This window comes from Cavia porcellus, unplaced genomic scaffold (assembly GCF_034190915.1).
Source record: "Cavia porcellus strain 051 isolate PalLab524CR breed Dunkin Hartley unplaced genomic scaffold, mCavPor4.1 scaffold_1, whole genome shotgun sequence".
Lineage (NCBI taxonomy): Eukaryota > Metazoa > Chordata > Mammalia > Rodentia > Caviidae > Cavia > Cavia porcellus.
This window is the reverse complement of record NW_026947484.1, coordinates 146,939,891-146,960,035: the sequence shown is the minus strand read 5'-3', so window position 1 is coordinate 146,960,035 and position 20,145 is coordinate 146,939,891. Positions and strand designations below refer to the sequence as shown.

The following is a 20,145-nucleotide window of genomic DNA, read 5'->3' as shown; positions in this document are numbered from 1 at the left end:
AGTGGTGCTTTCTCCCTGAGCACTGACTCACTATGGGGAAAGGTAGACAAACTTGCAGACACATAGTGACTACTAAGGGTCCCCAGAAGCCTCCACCAACCAACACACCAGTGGACTGGAGCAGTGGATGCATCAGACAACAATGGCTGGCGAGTTACTCAGATCTAGAAAGCCCCCAGGAGATGCTGACTGGCTGGTAGCCATCTTGCAATGAGCCAACAGAGCTCAGAATTCACAGCAACTGCTGGCTCCAGCTAGTGGCTCCCAGTGTCAGGGCAAGGGAAAATTGAGTCAAGTCAGTAGGCCTAGAAGCTGAGTTCAAACCAAGAGAAGGCACACAAAGTGCTACAAACTGCACAAATCAGATTCCAGCCTCACAACCAGAAACCAGCCTGTCATAGTTTATGTCTATGTCCCCCAGGCCTCATGAGTTTGCATTATATATTTGTGATTGGTTCATTGTCTAGTGCTTAGATTGATGGTGTCAGTGCTCCACCCACATAGGGGTGGAGCCAGGATGTGATGTAAAGGCAGGAAGAAGGTATGTCTTGCTCTTTGCCGGTTCCGGCTTGCTGTTTGCAGCCGCCATGAACGGCGGCCCAGTCTTGCCTGCCTGCCTGGGAGCCAACTGAGTGTAGACTAAAACCTCTAAAAACTATAAGAAATAAACCTTTCCTTTCCCAACTTGGGTATCAGGTATTTTGTCTCAGCAACGAGCATAAAGTAACTAAGACAAAATTTGGTACCGAAGAGTGGGGTCATTTGCTATGACTATACCTAACCATGTTTTTTGAGAGGCTTTGGAAATGGTTTGTGGGCAGAGTTTGGAAAGGTTTGGACATGTCGCCTGGAGGCACAGAGCTGGAGAAGCTTAGGCTGTTCTGTAGAGGAGATTTTGGTCAGAGCTCCAGAGACCAGAAGGCTGATAGAAAGCCTCATGGTAAAGACCAGGCTTGGGAGGTTTCTGCTGGGAAGAAGGACTGCATTGGTTGTTGGACTCCACATGATGTGTGTTATGGCTTGGCAGAAAGTTTGTCTGCATTTTGCTCCCGCCCAGGGACTTTGCCTGAGACTGAGACAAAGAGCAATGGACTGACTAATCTTGAAAAAGAAATTAAAAAGCAATCAAACTTTGAGGCTGTGGCATGGCTATTGTTGGGGGCTTTCAGCCAGCTTTATGTTTCGAATCAAGAGCAAAGAGCCCAGCAGATAATTTCCAATACTGTGAGTGGATTGTAAAGACAGAGTTGAGATTTTGATTCCTAAAGAGAAACAGAGATAAGAAAGATGGCCCCCAAAGCTTATTCTCACAATCAGGTAAACAGAGCCCCGTGATCCAGGCAACCGACCCCTACAGCCAAGAGAGAAAAAAGCCTGGCTACTGCTTCAGCTAGCAGCAAACCTTGGCGGCATCCACAAAGTGCTGATTTTAGGTGCAAGAAAAATGTACAAATTCTGAGGGTAAGACGGCTTCCACCTCGATTGCAAAGGGTCTGGCTGGCCAAGCACTGTGCCCGAGAGGGCAATTTGTAAAGATGTAAGTGTAAAGCCAAAGGTGCAGTGGAGACCCCAAAAGTTTAAAAAAGCCAAGAATAAGGATGATCCAAGGAAAGCTGCAAAAAGCGAGCAGAGAGGATTTAAGAGAAAAGCTGCGGGAGTTGAAATTGCCAGAAGTGCCATGGGGGTGGAATCATCCAAGCCTTTATCTTGTGCCTTTGCATTTCAAAAATGTTTAACCTTGTTATTTTGTCTCAACAACGAGCATAAAGTAATTAAGACACAGCCTGAACTTTACTGAAATCAAACGAGTAGGCTTGCTGCAATTACCCGCTACCCCATCATAAATCTACCCCCGACTTGCTGGGATTTATAAACATTGATTTGAGCTCTATCCAGTTTGTATACAAGTGACAGCAAAGACACACCTTCAAGTGGACATTTTATTTTTCTTACTTTCATCTTTTTTTGTTTTGAAGGCAGGTCTCTTTAGTTCAGGTGGCTTTAAACTCACAGTGTAGCCCACACTAACTTCAAACTTGCACTATCCTCCTGCCTTGGCCTCCCAAGTGCTGAGGTTACAAGCATGTGCCCAGCTTTTTTTCTTAATTATTTGTTCTTACTTTCATGAGTATGAACATTTCTTCTACTTTTATTGCTATCATTTGGCTGTTCATATTTCCTCCTTCTCACTATTCCTCCTGTATTCTAAAAGTTTCCCAAAGACTGAGTAACATTCATTTGGTCTCCAGCCTTGCTTCTAATCTCTTCCTCTGCACTTTTCTATATTTCTATACTTTTTCCTGACCCCTTTTATATTTTCTCCCCGAGGGTAAAATTGCCATAATAAGGGCATATTTACTGTAAACAACTCTCTGGCTTCTCTTAGATTTTATTATGTAACCACAAATACAGTTCATATGGCTCAAGGCAACAAATCAATAGTTACCACAATTGGTCATCTTCTAGGCTATGTTTGATACAACTGTTATGATTGTACTATGTTAGCCAAGGTGACAAGATTATTCTAATCAGTTTTTCTTCCTAGTATGTCAAGACTGAGACTACCTAAGGGTCATAAACAATACTATATGCCAATGCCAAAGAACTAGGAGGCAGGTCAAATAAATTGCAACTTCTCATCCCCAATAAACTGAAGGGATAATGATATTGTACCAGACTCAAGACCCAAAATCTGCTCTACCTGGAAGACATCTCTGGGAAGCAGTCATTTCCTAAGGTTTCTAAATACTAGCAATAAAGCTACTCACCATATGTAATTACAAACATCAACCCAGTGATTAAACTAAAAAAAGAAAAATAGAAAATAAAAAGACCCTTAAGTAAGATGCAATTTCAGACTTTCTCCTCACCAAAGACAAACCCAGTGGACAATGAGGTAGAACAGTTCAAAAGCTATTGACCTAGACTCTCTATAGTGATAGGAGTAGAAGCAACAAAGCAAATGAGTGAGGCTCTAGAAAAAATCAAATCAGAAATAATTTCTCAGATAATTACAAAGATGATGACCACAATGAAAGACATGCCTAGTGATTCTAGAGCAGAAACAGGAAAAAAAAATAGAGGAGCTTATAAAAATCATGGAAGCCATGAATTCCCAATATAGCAAAGAAATGGAATCCGTTAAGGAGAGTCAAACAGACATCCAGAAGATTAAAAATTCCACTGAAAGCATACACAGCAGAATAAGGCATGAGAACAGAATCTCAGATACAGAACACAGGATTATGATTAGTAATCATGAAAAGAAAGATTTCTTAAAATTTGCAAGGAACCACAAGAATCAATATAGCAATTGCTAGATGATGCAAAAAAGAATAACATTATGAGTGATTGGAATTAATGAAAAAGTGTGAATGACATAAAAAACCAAAAGTAATAGCAGAAAACTTCCCAAGCATGGAGAAAGAATGTGACATACAGAGAAGTGAGGGATATAAAACTCCAACCAGCTACAATGAAAACAAAGTCTATGCCAAGATATGTAACAGTCAAAACTCCAAAAATTCAAGACAAGAGCAGAACATTAAAAGCCATTAGAAATAAAGACACGAGTAAAGAAAAGCCCCTCATAATCACAGCAGATATCTTAACACAAGCCATCAAGTCACAGAGAGTTTGGAGTGAAGTATTTCAAGCCCTAACAGAAAACAAACTCCATCCCAGAAAGAACTACCTCCCAAAACCAAATATCTTTCAAAGTTGATGGAAAAATAAATACTTCCATGACAAAGAACACCTAAATTCATGAACACCAAATCAGCCCTCTAAAGTATTCTGCCATACATTTAGAAAGAGATAAAAAGGACACCCAACAGAATGAACCACCAGGTAAGACAAATAAGTAAACAGAGAAAAAAAGAGGCAATAACAGAAAAATAACATGACAAGGATAACTCAGTACATATCAGTTATTACCATCAATGTAAACGGTCTCAATTCACGAATCCAAAGAAAGTAGCAGAATGGATCAAGAAGCAAGATCCAACAATACTCCATAAAGCAAGAACCCTCAAAAAAGTAGGGGAAGACATTCTATTTGCAGACAAAGTAGATTTGAAGACAACAATGATTAATAAAGACAAAGGAATAAAGACAAAGAAGGTCACCATATTCTAATAAAAGGAATAATCCAGAAGGAAGAGATAATAATCACATATGCACCAAAAACCAGCACATCCAATTATATAAAACAAACATTACTGGACTTGAAAAATCAAATAAGCTATAATATAATTGTACTGGGAAACCTTAATACCCGATTGTTACAAGTAGATAAACTAGACAAAAAAATCAACAAAGAAGTATCAAAACTGAGATAAACTTTTAAACAAATAGACTTAGTAGATGTCTACAGTGTTCCACCACATAACATCAGAATACACATTCTTCTCAACTGTGCACTTAACAGTCTCCAAAATAGATCACATACCAGCTCACAGAACGTGCTTAAGTAAATGCAAAGGAACTGAAATTATCCCATGCATATTTTCAGACCATAGTGACATGAAATTGGAAATCAATGGCAAAAAAATCACGAGAACTTCATAAACACATAGAAATTAAGTAACACCCTCCTGCACAACCAGTGGGCCACAGATAAAATCAAAGAAGAAATTTACAGTTTCTACAATTAAACAATAATACTAGTATAATATACTGAAACTTACGGGATACAATAAAAGCAATCTTGCCAGGGAAATTTACAGTGGTCAATATCCATAACAAGAAAACAGAGTGATCTCAAATAAACAACTTAATGTTGAATCTTAAGCTTCTAGAAAAAGAGCAAGTCAAGCCTAAAGCTCATAGGAGGGAGGAAACTACAAAGATCAGAGCAGAAATTAATGCAATGGAGACTAAGAAAACAATACAAAGAATTAATGAATCAAAGAGTTGGTTCTTTGAAAGATTAAATAAAATTGACAAACTCTTAGCCAACCTTATTTTTTAAAAAGGGAAAGAAAAGACTCAACTCCATGTAATTAGGAATGAAGAAGGTGAAATCAGAATGGATCCAGCAGAAATCCAGAACATCATCTATACCTACTTCAAGAATCTGTACTCTGGGGCTGGGGATTTAGCTCAGTGGCATAAGCACCTGCCTTGCAAGCAGGCGGTGGCGAGTTCGATCCCTGGTACCGATAAAAATGAAAAAGACAAAAAAAAAAAGAATCTGTACTCTACAAAGATGGAAAAACACAGATGAAATGGACAGATTACTAGATACATATAAATTATGAAAGCTAAATCAAGATAAGAAAATTCTAAATAAACCAGTATTAGTCAATGAAATTGAAGATATAATTAAAAACCTACCAATAAAAGCCCAAGCCTTAAAGGATCAATGCTCAATTCTACAAGAAATTTAGAGATATAATTCTACTGTGTCTCAGATTCTTTAATGAAATTGAGAAGAAAGCAATACTCCCAAATTCACTCCTTTAATAAGCAACCATTACCCTGATACCAAACCAGAGAAGGATCCAACCAAAAAGTGAACTAAAGGCCAATCTCCCTAATGAACACAGATACAAAAATCTTCAATAAGATACTGGCAAACAGAATGCAGCAAATTATCAAGAAAGCTATAAATTATAACCAAATAGAATTCATTCCAGTGGTTTGCGATGATTCAACATATGCAAATAAATATAGTATACCATATTAACTGAGCCAAGGACAAAATCTTTTGATCAACTCAACAGATGCATAAAAAGTGTTTGATAGGGGCTAGGGATTTAGCTCAGCGGCATAAGTGCCTGCCTTGCAAGCCTGTAGTCGTGAGTTCGATCCCTGGTACCGGTAAAAATACAAAAAAAAAAAAAAAAGTGATAAGTCCAATGCACATTCATGATTAAAAAAAAAAAAAAAACCCTAAAGAAAATTGGAATAGATGGTCTTTCAATCTGACAAAAGCCATCTATAAAAAACCAATGGCAAACATCATATAAAATGGACAAAACCTAAAAAACTTGCACTCTGGAATTAGAGACAATATAAGGCTGTCCGCTATCATTACTTTTATTCAAGATAATTCTGGAAACATTAGCCTGAGTAATTAGACAAAAGGAGAAAAAAAGGAATAAAGATGAGAAAGCAAGAGATAAAACTATCATTATTTGCAGATGACATCATGCTCTACACAGAAAACCCCAAAAACTCCAACAAAAGACTTACATTTAACAACCAAATTTAATACCATAGCTGGATACAAAGTTGACACTCAAAAATCAATAGCTTTAGGGGCTGGGGATTTAGCTCAGCGGCATAAGCGCCTGCCTTGCAAGCAGGCAGTCGTGAGTTCGATCCCCGGTACCAATAAAAAAGAAAAAGACAAAAAAAAATCAATAGCTTTCTTGTATACAAATAACAAACTCACTGTGAGAGAAATTCTGTAAGCAACACTTTTCATAATATCCCCCCCAAAATGAAATATCTAGGACTCAATCTAATAAAGATAGTAAAAGACGTTTACATTAAAAACTACAGTCCTCTAAAAAAAAAGATATCATAAAGGAGATCAAAAAATGGAAAGACATTCATTGTTCTTAGGTAGGAAAACCAATATAATGACAATAGTCGTACTTTCAAAATTGTTACAGATTTAATGCAATCCTGATTGAAATACCAACATCATATTTCACAGAATTATATAAAATAATCCTAAAAAAATCATTTAGAACCAGAAGAGACTTAGTATAGCAAATTCTGGACAATAAAGACAAAGCATCACAATTCCTGACTTGAAATTATACCACAACGCAACTGTGGTTAACAGCATGGTACTGCCAAAAAACAACAACAACAAAAAACTAACAACAAACAAACAGACCCAAGGTTCAATGGAACAGATTAGAGGATACAGAAACAACTCAAAACATCTTTAGCCTCCTCTGTTTTTGACAGAGGAAGCAAACACTTTCACTGGATGAAAGATACCTCTTTCATAAATGGTGCTGGAAAAACTGGCTTTCCACATGACAAAGATCAAAAGTAGACTGGTATGTTTCACCATTTACTAAATTAAAATCTAAATAGATCAAACATCTAAATATTAAAATAAAAACACTGAATCTGCTGGAAGATAGAACTGATAAAATTGCTGAAGACATTGGTGTAGGCTAACACTTCATAAACAGAACCACAACTGCACAGCGCCTATCACAAATTAGAAAGGTTTTGCACAGTAAGAAAAACCACCAACACAATGAAGAGACAACCTATGGAGTGGGAAAACTTTTGCCAGATGTTCCTCAAAGTATTAATATCTAGAATATATAAAGAATTAAAAAAAAAACAGACCCCCCCCACCTAAATTTAAAGACCCAATCCAAAAATGGGCATCTGAAATGAACAGATGCTTCTTAGTTGAAGTAGAAACAGCAAATAAATATATGAAACAATATTTATCTTCATGAGTCATTCAAGAAACACTAACTAAAAGAATGCTGAGAGCCATCTCACTCCAAAAAGAATGGCTGTCATCATGAAATCAATCAACGACAAATGCTGACTGGCTATGCAGAAAAAGGAACTTTCTCTACTATGGTGAGAAAATAGACTGTGAAAATCACTGTATTTTTCAAAAGACTAAAACTAGAGGTTCCATTTCCCTTCTTGGTATCTTCCTGAAAGAATTAACAGCATCATGCCACAGCAATATTTGCACACTCATATTTATAGTAATACAGTTTGTAATAGCTAAATCTTAGAAACAGCCCAAATGCCATTAACTGATGAATGGTTAAAGATATGTTTTTTAATGCAATGGAATATTACTCTGCTATAAAGAAAAATAAGCTTGAGACATTTCTAGCTAAATGGATGCACCTTAACACCATACTCTGAAGTGAATTGGACACACATGTTTAAATACCTCATTGTTTCTGGTATGATAAACTGAAAGTATAAATAAGAATCAAAATGTATTACAGATACTGGGAAATGGGAAAAAAGGGTTCAAATGAGAAGGGAAACAAGGGAGAGCTGATGGGGAAAGAAAGAAGGGACAAAAACAGAACAGAAGAAAAAAATGAAAACAAAACTTATAAATAAGGATGGGAAGTGGAATTGAAGGGAGGTCAGGAGAATGGGGGGAAAAAAAGCAGCAGCAAGATGAAACAGACATTGCAAAACAGTTGAATCAAACTAATCAATGTATTTGTTATCTCACTTACTGATCATTTTTGTGGTTAAGATCCTTGAATAAATCTATTCTCTATATATTCGTGCCTAGGCTAAAGTCAGATGTAGAAAAAATAAAACTGATTTGTAGATTCATACTATTCAAAAAGTAGTAAAGACAGGGTTTAAACTCTTGAGTGTCACAAATGTCAAAAAACTAAATTGTAAGTAGCTCTGCTGCTAACATTTAATTCATTAGCTAGCTTTTAGGAAAATGTATGCCAATTATACTTACCTTCTCAACATCCGGCAGACAATTCAACAGGTCAACAGTGTACTTAGAATCACTTGGATCATTCTCACAACCATTGGATGACATTTTCAAAGGACTTTTTACCATTGCATCTAATACAGCCTCATAAAGCTGCTTTGTTATCAGAGGAGAAGGAAGCTCTCTTAAATAATCCTTAAGAACACCTTTGGAGGGGTACAAATCAGAGACAGTGATTGATTTTCAGAGTAAAATAAAGAACAAAAGTGAATTTTTAAATGTATTATAGCCAACTTTTAATATTCTAAAAAGAATAAAAGCAACAAAATATTAAAAGTATTAACAGCAAAACACTAGCATTTTGCATTTTTAAAATTATCTTGATAATAGAAAGCAACCTAAAAATGCACACAAGTAATATCCCGTCACCATTTTTAGGTTGTACCAGTGGCCCAAAGCCCTTGCAAATAAATGAGGTGTATAAATATATTTCATCTCTTAATGTCTTAAAGATATGTACTATATGTTTAGGTAATCTCTAATGGTGTACTATCTTATGAAAGAAATACAAAATCATTCCTAAAACCAAACAAATGAAACCAAAACCAAAACCAAAACCAAAACATGAGACTTATCACAATTGATGTAAGTCAAATATTGAATATACCACAGATGGTTTTATTTTGTTTGCTTGCTCGCTTGTTTGTTTTGGTTCCGGGAATGGAACTCACAACCTTGCGCTTACCTGGTTAATGCTCGAGCCACTGAGTTAAATCCACAGCCTTCCACAGATGGTTTTGAACTAAAAGATACTGCCAGTAATATAGAAAATAGCAAATGGACTGGGGATTAGCTCAGCAGCACAAGCACCTGCCTGGCAAGCGCAAGGTCATGAGTTCAACCCCCAGGACAAAAAAAAAAAAGCAAATGGTAATTATTGCCTATGTACCTTAACTCACAAATGTAATTCTCTCCATAATTCTAGTCTCACACCAAAAGGATCACAAACCAAATCAAATTCAATGATAAGATTCAATGTTGAAGAAAAAATGTGAGTCAGTTTAGGACCAATTTGGTTTGAGGCTAGAATTGTGGAAAGAATTAAATTCGTGAGACGAGGAACCAGTATATCAGCAAAGTGAGTACTAGCTAAAGGCTGAAATGTGATCACAAGGAAAAGGAGGGGAACTCTGACTCCACAAGCCTTGATACATAAAATATTGATTCAAAACATGCTCAGAGCTTAGCTGAGAACTTAACCTAAAAGCTCTGAAAATTCAACAGAATCATATAGGAAGCGTCTCATCTGACAATTTTTAAGAGTAACATGGTTCATCGGTATCTTTGACATTCTTTTCAGATTTGTTTATGCGAATGTATTATTTCTGTACCTTTATTACCTAATTAGATAAAAGCATGTATGTCCTGTTCTCTTCCTGGCTTTTTCTTATAACACCATATCCTTGTGATCTTTTCAGGACACAGACAGCATCATCAGTCATTTATAGTCATATCAATGTATTCCAATGGATGGACGTCCCATAGTCCATACTTTGTTTGGTTCCCTCCAGATAGATACTTGAATTACTGTATGCCTAATCCTTTGTTATTCTAAAACATGCAGTATTGAATAACCTTGTACATCATCCCTTTGTAAAAAGGCAGACATGTCTATAATATAAATTTCCAAAGCAAGGTGGCTAAATCAAAAATGCCCTTCTAATTTTGAGGGAAAAGGAACAAAAGAATCTTTCTTAGACTGGGTGTGTTGGTGCGCACCTCTAATTCCAGCACTCAGGAGGCTGAGGCAGGAGGATTACCATGTGTTTAAGGCCATCTAGACTACAGAGCAAGATCCTGTCTCAAGAAAACAACAAAAGAATAGTCTTTCTTAGGTTTGGGTCTAGCATGCAGGCAGATACAAATGGTATTACTTAAAATAGGGAACAACGGAGGAAAACCATATTTTAGCAGGTAGAAGAGTTTCATTTGGAACCATCTGAGATAATCAAGGTTGCTGGATTTAAAAAAAAAAAAAAAAAAAAAAAAAAAACGAAAAACTGAGCTGGGTGTGGTGGTTCATGCCTGTAATCCCAGCACTCAGGAGGCTGAGGCAGAAGGATTGTTGTAAGTTTGAGACCAGCCTAAGCTACAAAGTGAGCTCAAGGCCAGCCTGAACTGCACAGTGAGACCCTGTCTCAAAAAGACAAAAAACAAAAACAAAAAACTGAGCCTCAGGAGAGAGATGACTACAGACACAGATCTGAGAATGATCAATTAAAAATTGTGACAAGTGAGATATGAGAGAGGCAAACATAGTGATAAGAGAAAGCCTAGAAAATAATCCTGAACAATATCAAATTTTTCAGGGAAGAAAATTTTCCAAAAGTGACTATATAAGAATAGTGAAACAGGAATACCGAAGAAGAGGCTGGGAGTCAGGTGACAGAAGGTGGTAAATGTATTGCCAGGGAAAGGCAAGAAAAACATGTTTCGAGGAAGTCTATAGAACCAGGCGTGTGTTTCCAACACTCTGAAAAGCTACGGCAGGAGGATCATAAATTCAATCCCATCTTGGGCAACACAGCTATTCATCAGGTCCTTGTTTCAAAATGTTTTTAAAAAAGACTGGAAAATTTTTAAAAAGACTGGAAAATGTAGCTCAGTGTGAAGGCCCTGAGTTCAATCCCCAGTACGGCAAAAAAAAGCTTATAGTATCAAATGATATCCAATAATAATCAGGTATGATAATGAAATTAAATACTTTGGAGAGCAGTATTTCTCAGCTATAGGAAAGATAAAAGAAACACACAAAAGTTTTGCTTCAGTAATAAATCAAAGAAATAGACAAAAGCAGACACTAAAAATCACTCTTACTGCCAAAACTATGAAAACATTTAAGCCTGTGAAGTATCTTCTGTGATTATATTGGAATGAAATGAAAAAACAATACCAGAAAACATCCTGAAAATCCCCCAAATATTATTTTGAAATAATCCATAGGTCAAAAAAGCAAACAAACTAGGCACACCTATAATCTCAGTACTCGGGAGACTGAGGCAAGAGGACTGCCATGAGTTCAAGGCCAATCTGAACCATATAGCAAGATCCTATGTCAAAAAAAAAAAAAAAAAAAAAAATTCTACGAAGCAGCCAAAGTAGTGTTTAGGGGAAAATCTATAGTATTTAGATGTCTATATCAGATAAGAAGAAAATGGCCTTTACTATCTTATAAAACTAGAAAAAGTAGAGCATATTATACGCAAAATAAGCAGGTAAAAGGAAAATAAAAAAAGATTAGAATGAAAATTAATGAGATAGAAAATTAATGACATCAAAATTTGGTTCTTTGAAAGATCAGCAAAACTGACAAACTTTTAGGCACATTAACAAACAGAAAAATAAAAAAGATGAAAGAGACAGACTAAGCCTCAATGATTAAAATCAAGAAAAGAGATATTATTACCAACCTCATAGAAACAAAAAATTATTTAAAAAGTATGATGAACAACTGCATCTAATAAACTAGGTAACTAAGATGAAAGAACTTGAGAAAAATAGAAATAACTGATAATTCAAAGAAAAACAGAAAACCTAAACACACTTGTAAGTTAGTTAATTAGTGATTTTAAAATTTCCAGAAAGAAAATCCCAAGCCTCGATATCATTACTGGGGAGCACTATCAACTATTTAAAGAATTAATACCAAATTCTTTATAAACTCTTCCCAAAAGTAGTACAGAATATTTCCCAACTCATTTTATAAAACCAGTATTAACATGATACCAAATCAGCTAAAACTATCAGAAGAGCTAAAAAATAGTATCTCTCACTATAAATTACTTAACAAAATACTAGCACATAGAATTCTACAGTATTTTAAAAAGGAGTATATACTGCAACCAAATGGAGTTTATGTCAGAGATGTTGGTTCACATCTGAAAAACAATTAATGCAACATAGGAATAGAGTAAAGAGTAAGTGTAGATAAGCTTCTTGATAGACTCAGTAAAGATATTTTTTAAAAATACAATTCATTTCGATTCCCAGTACCGCAAAAAAAAAAAAGATAAAAATACAATTCATGATTTAAAAAACCAGATTGGAATAGAACTTTCTCAACTTGATAAAGATAATTCATGAAAAATCTACAGTTAATATCATGCTTAGCCATCTGAATGATTTGCACCTAATATCAGAACAAATGAAAGAGCATTCTTGACACTTCTATTCAACATTATATTGGCAGTCCAGTCAGAGCAATTAGGTTAAAAAAAACAAAAAGAAGTAACAAAAATCCAGATTCAAAAGAACCACAAGTGGTGGCACTTGCTTGTAATTCTAGCACTCTGGAAGAAAGAACCACGGAGATCACAAGTTTGAGTCCACTCTAGTAAATGTGACATGACAATGTATCACAATAAAAAATAACCATCAGGTGTAGTGCTGCATGCCTATAATCCCAGCACTTGAAAAGCTGAGGTAAAACTGTCATGCGTTTGAAGCCAGTCTGGGCTATTTAGTGAGGTCAGGACTAGCCTAAACTACAGAGAGACCCTGTTTCAAAAAGAAAACAAATAAATCAAGGGGTAGGGCTAGGGATGTAGCTCAGTGTGAAGACCTGGGTCCAGTCTCTAGTATAGAAAAAAAAAAATCACATTGGAGAGAAAATTATCTTTGTTTGCTGATGGCATAATCTTTTATGTAAAAAATCCTAAGCAATCCACTGAAAAACTACTAGAATGAGTTTAGTACAGTAAAAGATCAATATACAAAAATCAACTATTTCTATATGCTAAAAATGAAAGGACCAACAAAGAAATTAATAAAGTAATTCCATTTATAATACCATCAGAAAGAATTGAACATATATAGAAAAACAAAAATAAACGCATATTTTTATTCTTAAAATCATTTTTCAGTGTATGAGATCTAAATAAAACAGAACCACATCCCAAGTATGTAGAACAGAAGACTTACTACTATCAACATGGCAACACTCTCCAAATTGATTATACAGTCAAAACAAATTCTATCAAAGCTCCAGCTAGCTTTTTCATGGGAATTTATAAGCTAATCCTAAAATTCCCAGAAATTTCAAAAACTCAGAAGAGCTTAAACATCTTGAAAAGGAAGAATATCGGAGAACTAACACCTTTCAATTTCAAAGTTACTACAAAGCGCCAGTAAATAGTGTGGTATTAGCATCACAGTGGATGTACAGACTAAGTTAACAGCTTTCTTGAGGCATAATTGCCCATATAATAAAATGCACGTATTTAAGGTGTATAGTTGTATGTTTTCACATATGTATGTACCATGGAATGTAGTTACAATGAATGTAAGTATCACCTCAAAAGATTCCTGAGGCTGTTTTGTAATCTCTCCTGCTTGTACCTTCCTTGAAGTGTCCTTTATCCTAAGGCAACAACTGATCTTTTTGTCACTGTAGGTTAGTTTTATTTTCTAGAATTTATACAATGGAACCATACTGCAGGACACTCCTTTCCCCCCACCCACCAAGATCTATATCTTTCACTGGTAAAATTATTTTGAGACATAATCTATATTTGGGAAGGATCAAATGGGGGATGTAAATGACACGTTTGGGTATATGTTAATAAATAGGTAATAAATAGGGTTTAACATAATATTCTACTTTTGTATATTTGAGTATTCTAATAGCCAAATTCAGAGACCTCTTCTGTTCTCATATTGTATGATTTCTCCATAGAATATCACTATATAATACCTTTCCTTAATCTCTGTTGTCTCTTGTTTCTCAAACTTTCTGACTACTCCTTTCAACTTCTATGGATGGTTCTTCTTTCTCTTCCTGTCTCCAAACTTGGAGCTCTCTTAGGTTCTTGCCTTTTCATATTTTATAGAAAATTGCTAGGATTTAATAGGATCTACAGGCCAGTGACCCTCAAACTCTCATTTTTTTCTTCTTTATCTCTCAGAATAGGTACTGAAAACATATTTTCAATGCTATATATTAGATTATATTTACCATCTACATAAAGAAAAGAGTCTCAAATTTCCACTACATCCTTTGCTGGTGACAAAGAAGCACTTTCAACTTTAGTTGATATATCCATTTAGATCTATTACTACTATTTCAAATATATCGAAAGCCTAACTGCATAATCTTTCTTAATATTTCCCCTCTCAAAGGCCCATAAGAGTAACAGCAGACTTCTCGACACAAACCATCAAGTCAAGAAGAGCCTAGAGCGAAATATTCCAAGTCCTGAAAGAAAATAACCTCCATCCCAGATTGATATACCCTGCTAAACTGTCTCTAGAAATTAATGGAGAAACAAGATGCTTCCAAGACAAAGAGGAACTTGGGAAATTTGCAACCACCAATCCAACTCTACAGAGAATCCAGCAGGGCATTCTAGAGAGAGAGAAAAGTACTAGGATTCCAGGAACAGTGGCAGAGAGGCCTCAATGCATGGAACAGAAAACAGAATGAAGAAGATAAGCAGACAACTGATGGCAAAAAAGAGCATAACAGAAATGAGGCAGAGAAGATTTTATTCAAAACTGGTATGATTGATAGTATCAAGTCTGAGAGTATAGGCAACTGCACTGAAGATGACAAGACTTTTTGATACACATTTTGGTTTGATAACTGCTGGTTTTTGAAGTTCTATGTCATATACAAAGTTGTGTTTTTATTAATACTGTTATGCACTGATATATTCAATTATACTATGTCTGATGATATAGCCAATTCTATTGGAGATAACAAGAGACAACACAGGAACCATGGTAAAACTCTTTGCACAACTGTCTTATATGTTTATTTATTTCATGTGTTTATAGGAATATGTTTTGTTTTGCCTTGCTTTGTTTTGTTTCTCCTTCTAATATAGAAAGGATAGAAATACATGTTAAGACTCATGCATGTGTAGAATCTATAAACAGTTTATGAGAACTGATCTTATGACACATGATGAAATGAACAGATACTTTGAAGAAAAAGAGAAACTAAAATACCCAGTGCTGATACTAGAGTGTCACAATGTGAATCCCAGCAATAGTATTATTCTTTGTTCAAAGTGATATTAGCCTGCCTCGGTTTATTCAATCTCAACATAATTGAAGATATGGATAACTGCATGTATGTTTAAGTGTATAGGATTAATAACCATATTTCTAAGTTTTTGTTAGATAGTTGAACAGAACTGGTTGCAATCTCACTGTCTGAATCCCCACTTTATATGCTCCACTTTAGTATCTTGAATAACTATTTCTAAGAAGACAATCTGTAATCATCAACTAGTGATTTCTTACTGTTTATTTTTTTCTTTGAAATTATATATTATTTCTACCCGTTTTTGTTTTGTTTAGTCTTTCTTTAAATTAAATTTTAAAAAAAGACACTACATTACCCAGTGCTGATCACATAGTATCATGATGTGAAATCCAGTAATACTATTATTCTTTGTTCAGAATGATTTTAACCTGCTTTGATTTGTTTAATCTAAACATAAATGAAGATATGGATAACTGCATGTTTGTTTAAGTGTATAGGATTGACAACCATGTTACTAAGTTTCTGTTGGACAGTTAAACAGAACTGTTTGCAGTCTCGCTGTTTGAATTCCCACTTTACATGTTCCATTTTTGCACCTTGAACAACTATTTGTAAAACGACAATATGTAAACATCAACTAGTGATTTCTTACTGTTTTTTTCTCTAAACGTATTATTTCTACCTATTTTCTGTTTTTAGTCTTTCTTTAAATAACAATTAAAAAATATATTTCCCTTTTCATAATTTTCCTATTTCTTTTACCAATAACCAATCAACCAGTTTTCAAAATCATTCTTATGACACATTCTTTCAATCTTACTCTTTCCTATTTCTATTGCTACAAGCATCTATTAGCTTTCATTACCTTATTACTATGACTACGGCCAAGACTTTCTTATTTTCCTTTCCTTTTTCATTTCAATCTATCACATGGAGTTGCCAGATTGACATTCCTAAAGACAATTCTTAATAATATCATTCAAACTCAAAAATATTTAATGAATCCCTTCTGCTTAGTAAATAAGCCTAAGTTCTCTAATCAGAGGGTCAAACATCTTTTTGTTACCTAAGCTCCAATAAAACTGAACTCGTATGACATTTGATTTATCCATCTGCAAAGGTAGAGGTCTGTTACCTACTATACCTATACCTAGTTTAATGTAAGTCTCACTTCCCCCAAGAGCTGTTGGCTATTTAGGAGCAGGATCACAGTTAGTATCTCTGGATAGAAAATGACAGTGAGTAGTTTTTCTGAAGAAAGGAAAGTAAGAGTTCAGAATAATACAAATTAAATTTAGGTTAAAAATAGTGTTTGAATTATTTTTCTTGCAGATGCAGTCTTTCTACAGTAAGTGTACAAAATAAAATCTATTTGTTACCTGTTATTACATTTATATCTGGATACTGGTTTTCACAAAGACCAACAGTTTTGCTGTCCCTCTCAAAAGCCTCTCGAAGTTCTTTCTTGACTGCTGCCGAACCACATAATCGATACAGTCCTACTACCTAGAAATAAAATTATGGCCACATTACAGTAAATTTGGCAAGTAAAAATATGATAATACAACACAAATACATGAACTTGCTAATCAAATGTGTTCTGAATCAAATATGTTCTATACTTTAGTTTTTGAAATCTCAGATTATAATTAGTTTAATAAATAATCCTATATTATGATTAAAAGAAAATGATTTTGTAGGCCTAGTTATTTCAGAAAAAGATATAATCCATTCTCTTAATTAAGCTTTATGTACTCAGCCAATTAACCAATTTATCTCCATACCCTGACCATGTACCCTTTCACATCTTTTGTCCCGCATAGTAGAAAAAGGGGTTTGGAGTTGTAAAGCCCAACTCTGTCATTCTTCGCTTCGTAAATTTGGGCAAGATTTTTAATTTCTTTACAATTTCAGTTTATCTATACATCAGTATATAGTTGAAACAAGATACCAGGATACTATTTGTGAAAAGCTTTTCATGGGGAAAAAAAGAATTAAAAAGAAATCTGAGGTTTTTTTTAACATATCAAATTGATTATATGGCAATGGAAGAAATTTAAATAATACATTTAAGGTAAGATAAAGTCTCTGGCTTAAGTTGTACATATTGCATAAATAATAATCACTGCAACAACCTCTGATGACAATATTTGTTTTTAAAACAGTTCAACAGCCAGGTGTGGCAGTACATTTCTGTAATCCACTTAATGCACTTAGGAGGCTGAATCAGGAGGACTGCCACAAATCTGATGTCACCCTTGGCTACACAATGAGCTCGAGGCCAGATTTAACTACATAGGAATACCCTGTCTCAAAAAATAAAAAATAAAAAAAATTAACAAATTTTTAAAAAACCTGGAAACCAGTTAGTTCATACAGACTCTAAAAGAATCTTAGGAAGTTCACTATAAATTTAGAGAGGAATCCAACTTGGTCTATGCAAAGAAAAGCTTGATTAACCTATGAGTTATTTAAAAGAATAAGCATTAAGAAAATTAATGAGTATTAAGTGGCCATCACCTATACTGCTACACCAAAGACTACTTAGAAAGCTCAGTCAGGTGAACAAAGGTATGGAGAAAAAAATTATTTCAAGACAGAAATAAAGATTATCCTCAAGAATTTGAAATAGGAATCATAATGTTATAAATAATCTAGAAATAGGAGAACATAAATGAAATTTTCAAGTTTAGTTATGATCTGAAGTCTTCTGAGTCTCTAAAGAACTGACAGAATAAAGACAGAAATTGAGTCTGTATGAGAAAGGGTCAAATGACACACAGAAATTTTATCTAAACTATTTGAGATGATAAGCTCCATGATTAGAAGCACACTCTTTCTAAGAGATAAGAATACAAAGTTGTGCTACATTCAAAAGGATTGACATACTATGGCAAATCAAGGAAGACACTAAGAAGAAAATTCAAACTTCCTAGTCTTGCTGATACATGTACATTGAGGATGGCCATATGTTAGGCTGACACTCTCATGACAGACATAGTAAAATGTAGATGGTCTATGGAGACAGGACAAGGTGGCACATGCCTATAATCCAGCACTCAGGAAGCTGAGGCAGGAGGATCCCTGTGAATTTGAGATCAGCCTTGGCTACATAGTGAGACCTGTTCTCCCCCTCAAAAAAGTACTGTAGCTGCCCTATAAAATGAAGACAAGATATTAAACAGGATTCAAAGACACAATTAGAGAAACAAATTTGTTTATAACCCTGCTGGTGTAGACATATTTACATGTCATAAAATCCAGTAATATAGATGTATCTCCTGAAGAAAATGACCCTACAAGCTGAAGAAGTACCACTTAGATAGACAATAAATTCATATTTCACCCCCAAAAGGTGAAGTTTTTAAAAGAATGAATGAAGAAGTGAAGATTAGATGTAAGTTATTTCAAAGAACGGATATTTTAGGATCCTGACTCACGTTCAAGGATAGCTTGAACTACAAGCTATGGACTACATAGAGTGACCTTGTCTCAAAACACAAAAAACAAAATGAAATATCTGTGGTTTGTATTGGAGACAAATATATACTTTTTGGAGGCTCAGCATTCTGAGTTCATTTCTGATTTATAAAAAATGTTTTATTTTATATATTTATTTATTTTTCCCATTCTGGCCTCCTTAGAAACAGCCAATTAGGGCCAACGATTTAGCTCAGTGGTGTAGGCGCCTGCCTGGCAAACACGAGGTTGTGAGTTCAATCCCCAGTACCAAAAAAAGAAAAAAAAAAAGAAACAGCCAATTATATTCCTTTTCCCCTAAATTCAGATGCTGAGTTCTTTAACCAAATGCATGAAATATTTGTTTGCTGCTTCTATCAAAAGCCAGAATCTGTACTGCATGGACCAGGAATATGATCTCAAGTAATTTTTCCCATTGGAAGAAGAAAATAGGTGGTAATAGTATCAAAAGCATTTGGAAAATGCAAAGGTCCCTGCCTTGTGATGCATTATTTTTATATGACTATAAAAACTTCATTTTCACAGTTAAAAAAAATAGAACTTCTTCATAAAAAGGTTAACAAAATTTAAGCAGTATAATAGTCTGTAAAATGCTAACATAGTAAGCCTCCTTCTGTGGGTGTGCCTAGATAGGGAAAGAAGAAGCAAGCACAAAACAAAAAAAGGTTTTTAAAAAGTACATTTCCAAATGTACAATGTAAATCTTAGCTTTCAATTCAGAGAAAATTTTATTAAAATAAACTTTTCTAAACTTCAGAGAAATAAAAGGCATTGCTAAAATTTTTTTTTGGCAATCAAAAAAAGGTGATTAACAATCTTTTCACACCTACTCTTCATAAATACTTTGGAAAACAAACTGTAAAAGTACAAAGCCACTCAAGTTGCTTACTTTAATATCCAACTGTAAAAGTTTGCTTAATAATTAGCTTTAAGGTCACCACCTAATCTCTAAACTCTACACACTGCCAAATTAAAAAAAAGAAGAAAAGGGGAAAAAATGACTCTTAAGACAAAAAAAAGCTAAATTAGAAACTACAGGCCCTTTCCTACAGACAAAATAAACTAGACAGAACCATGTGTCTAAGTTGGAAGACTTTAGATGTCCTATTTCTCAGCTTTGGGGAGCTACGGCATTTTTTATGCACACAAGCAAGACCCACAGTGATTAAGTGAGTTGCCCAACATCACACAGCCAAATAAT

General features: G+C 34.8%; 1 protein-coding gene across 6 annotated transcripts in view; it reads right to left on the bottom strand.

Annotated features, from left to right (window-relative positions):
- Nucleotides 1-20,145, bottom strand: part of Syde2 (synapse defective Rho GTPase homolog 2) — a 59,180-nt gene that overhangs the window by 18,076 nt on the left and 20,959 nt on the right. For all 6 annotated transcript variants that reach the window (XM_063257463.1, XM_023561298.2, XM_063257455.1 and 3 more), the window contains 2 exons: nucleotides 16,844-16,970; nucleotides 8,441-8,622 (listed from right to left, as the gene is read on the bottom strand). In XM_063257463.1, coding sequence (XP_063113533.1) covers nucleotides 8,441-8,622; nucleotides 16,844-16,970 — 309 coding nt within the window. The remainder of the gene's footprint in view (nucleotides 1-8,440; nucleotides 8,623-16,843; nucleotides 16,971-20,145) is intronic.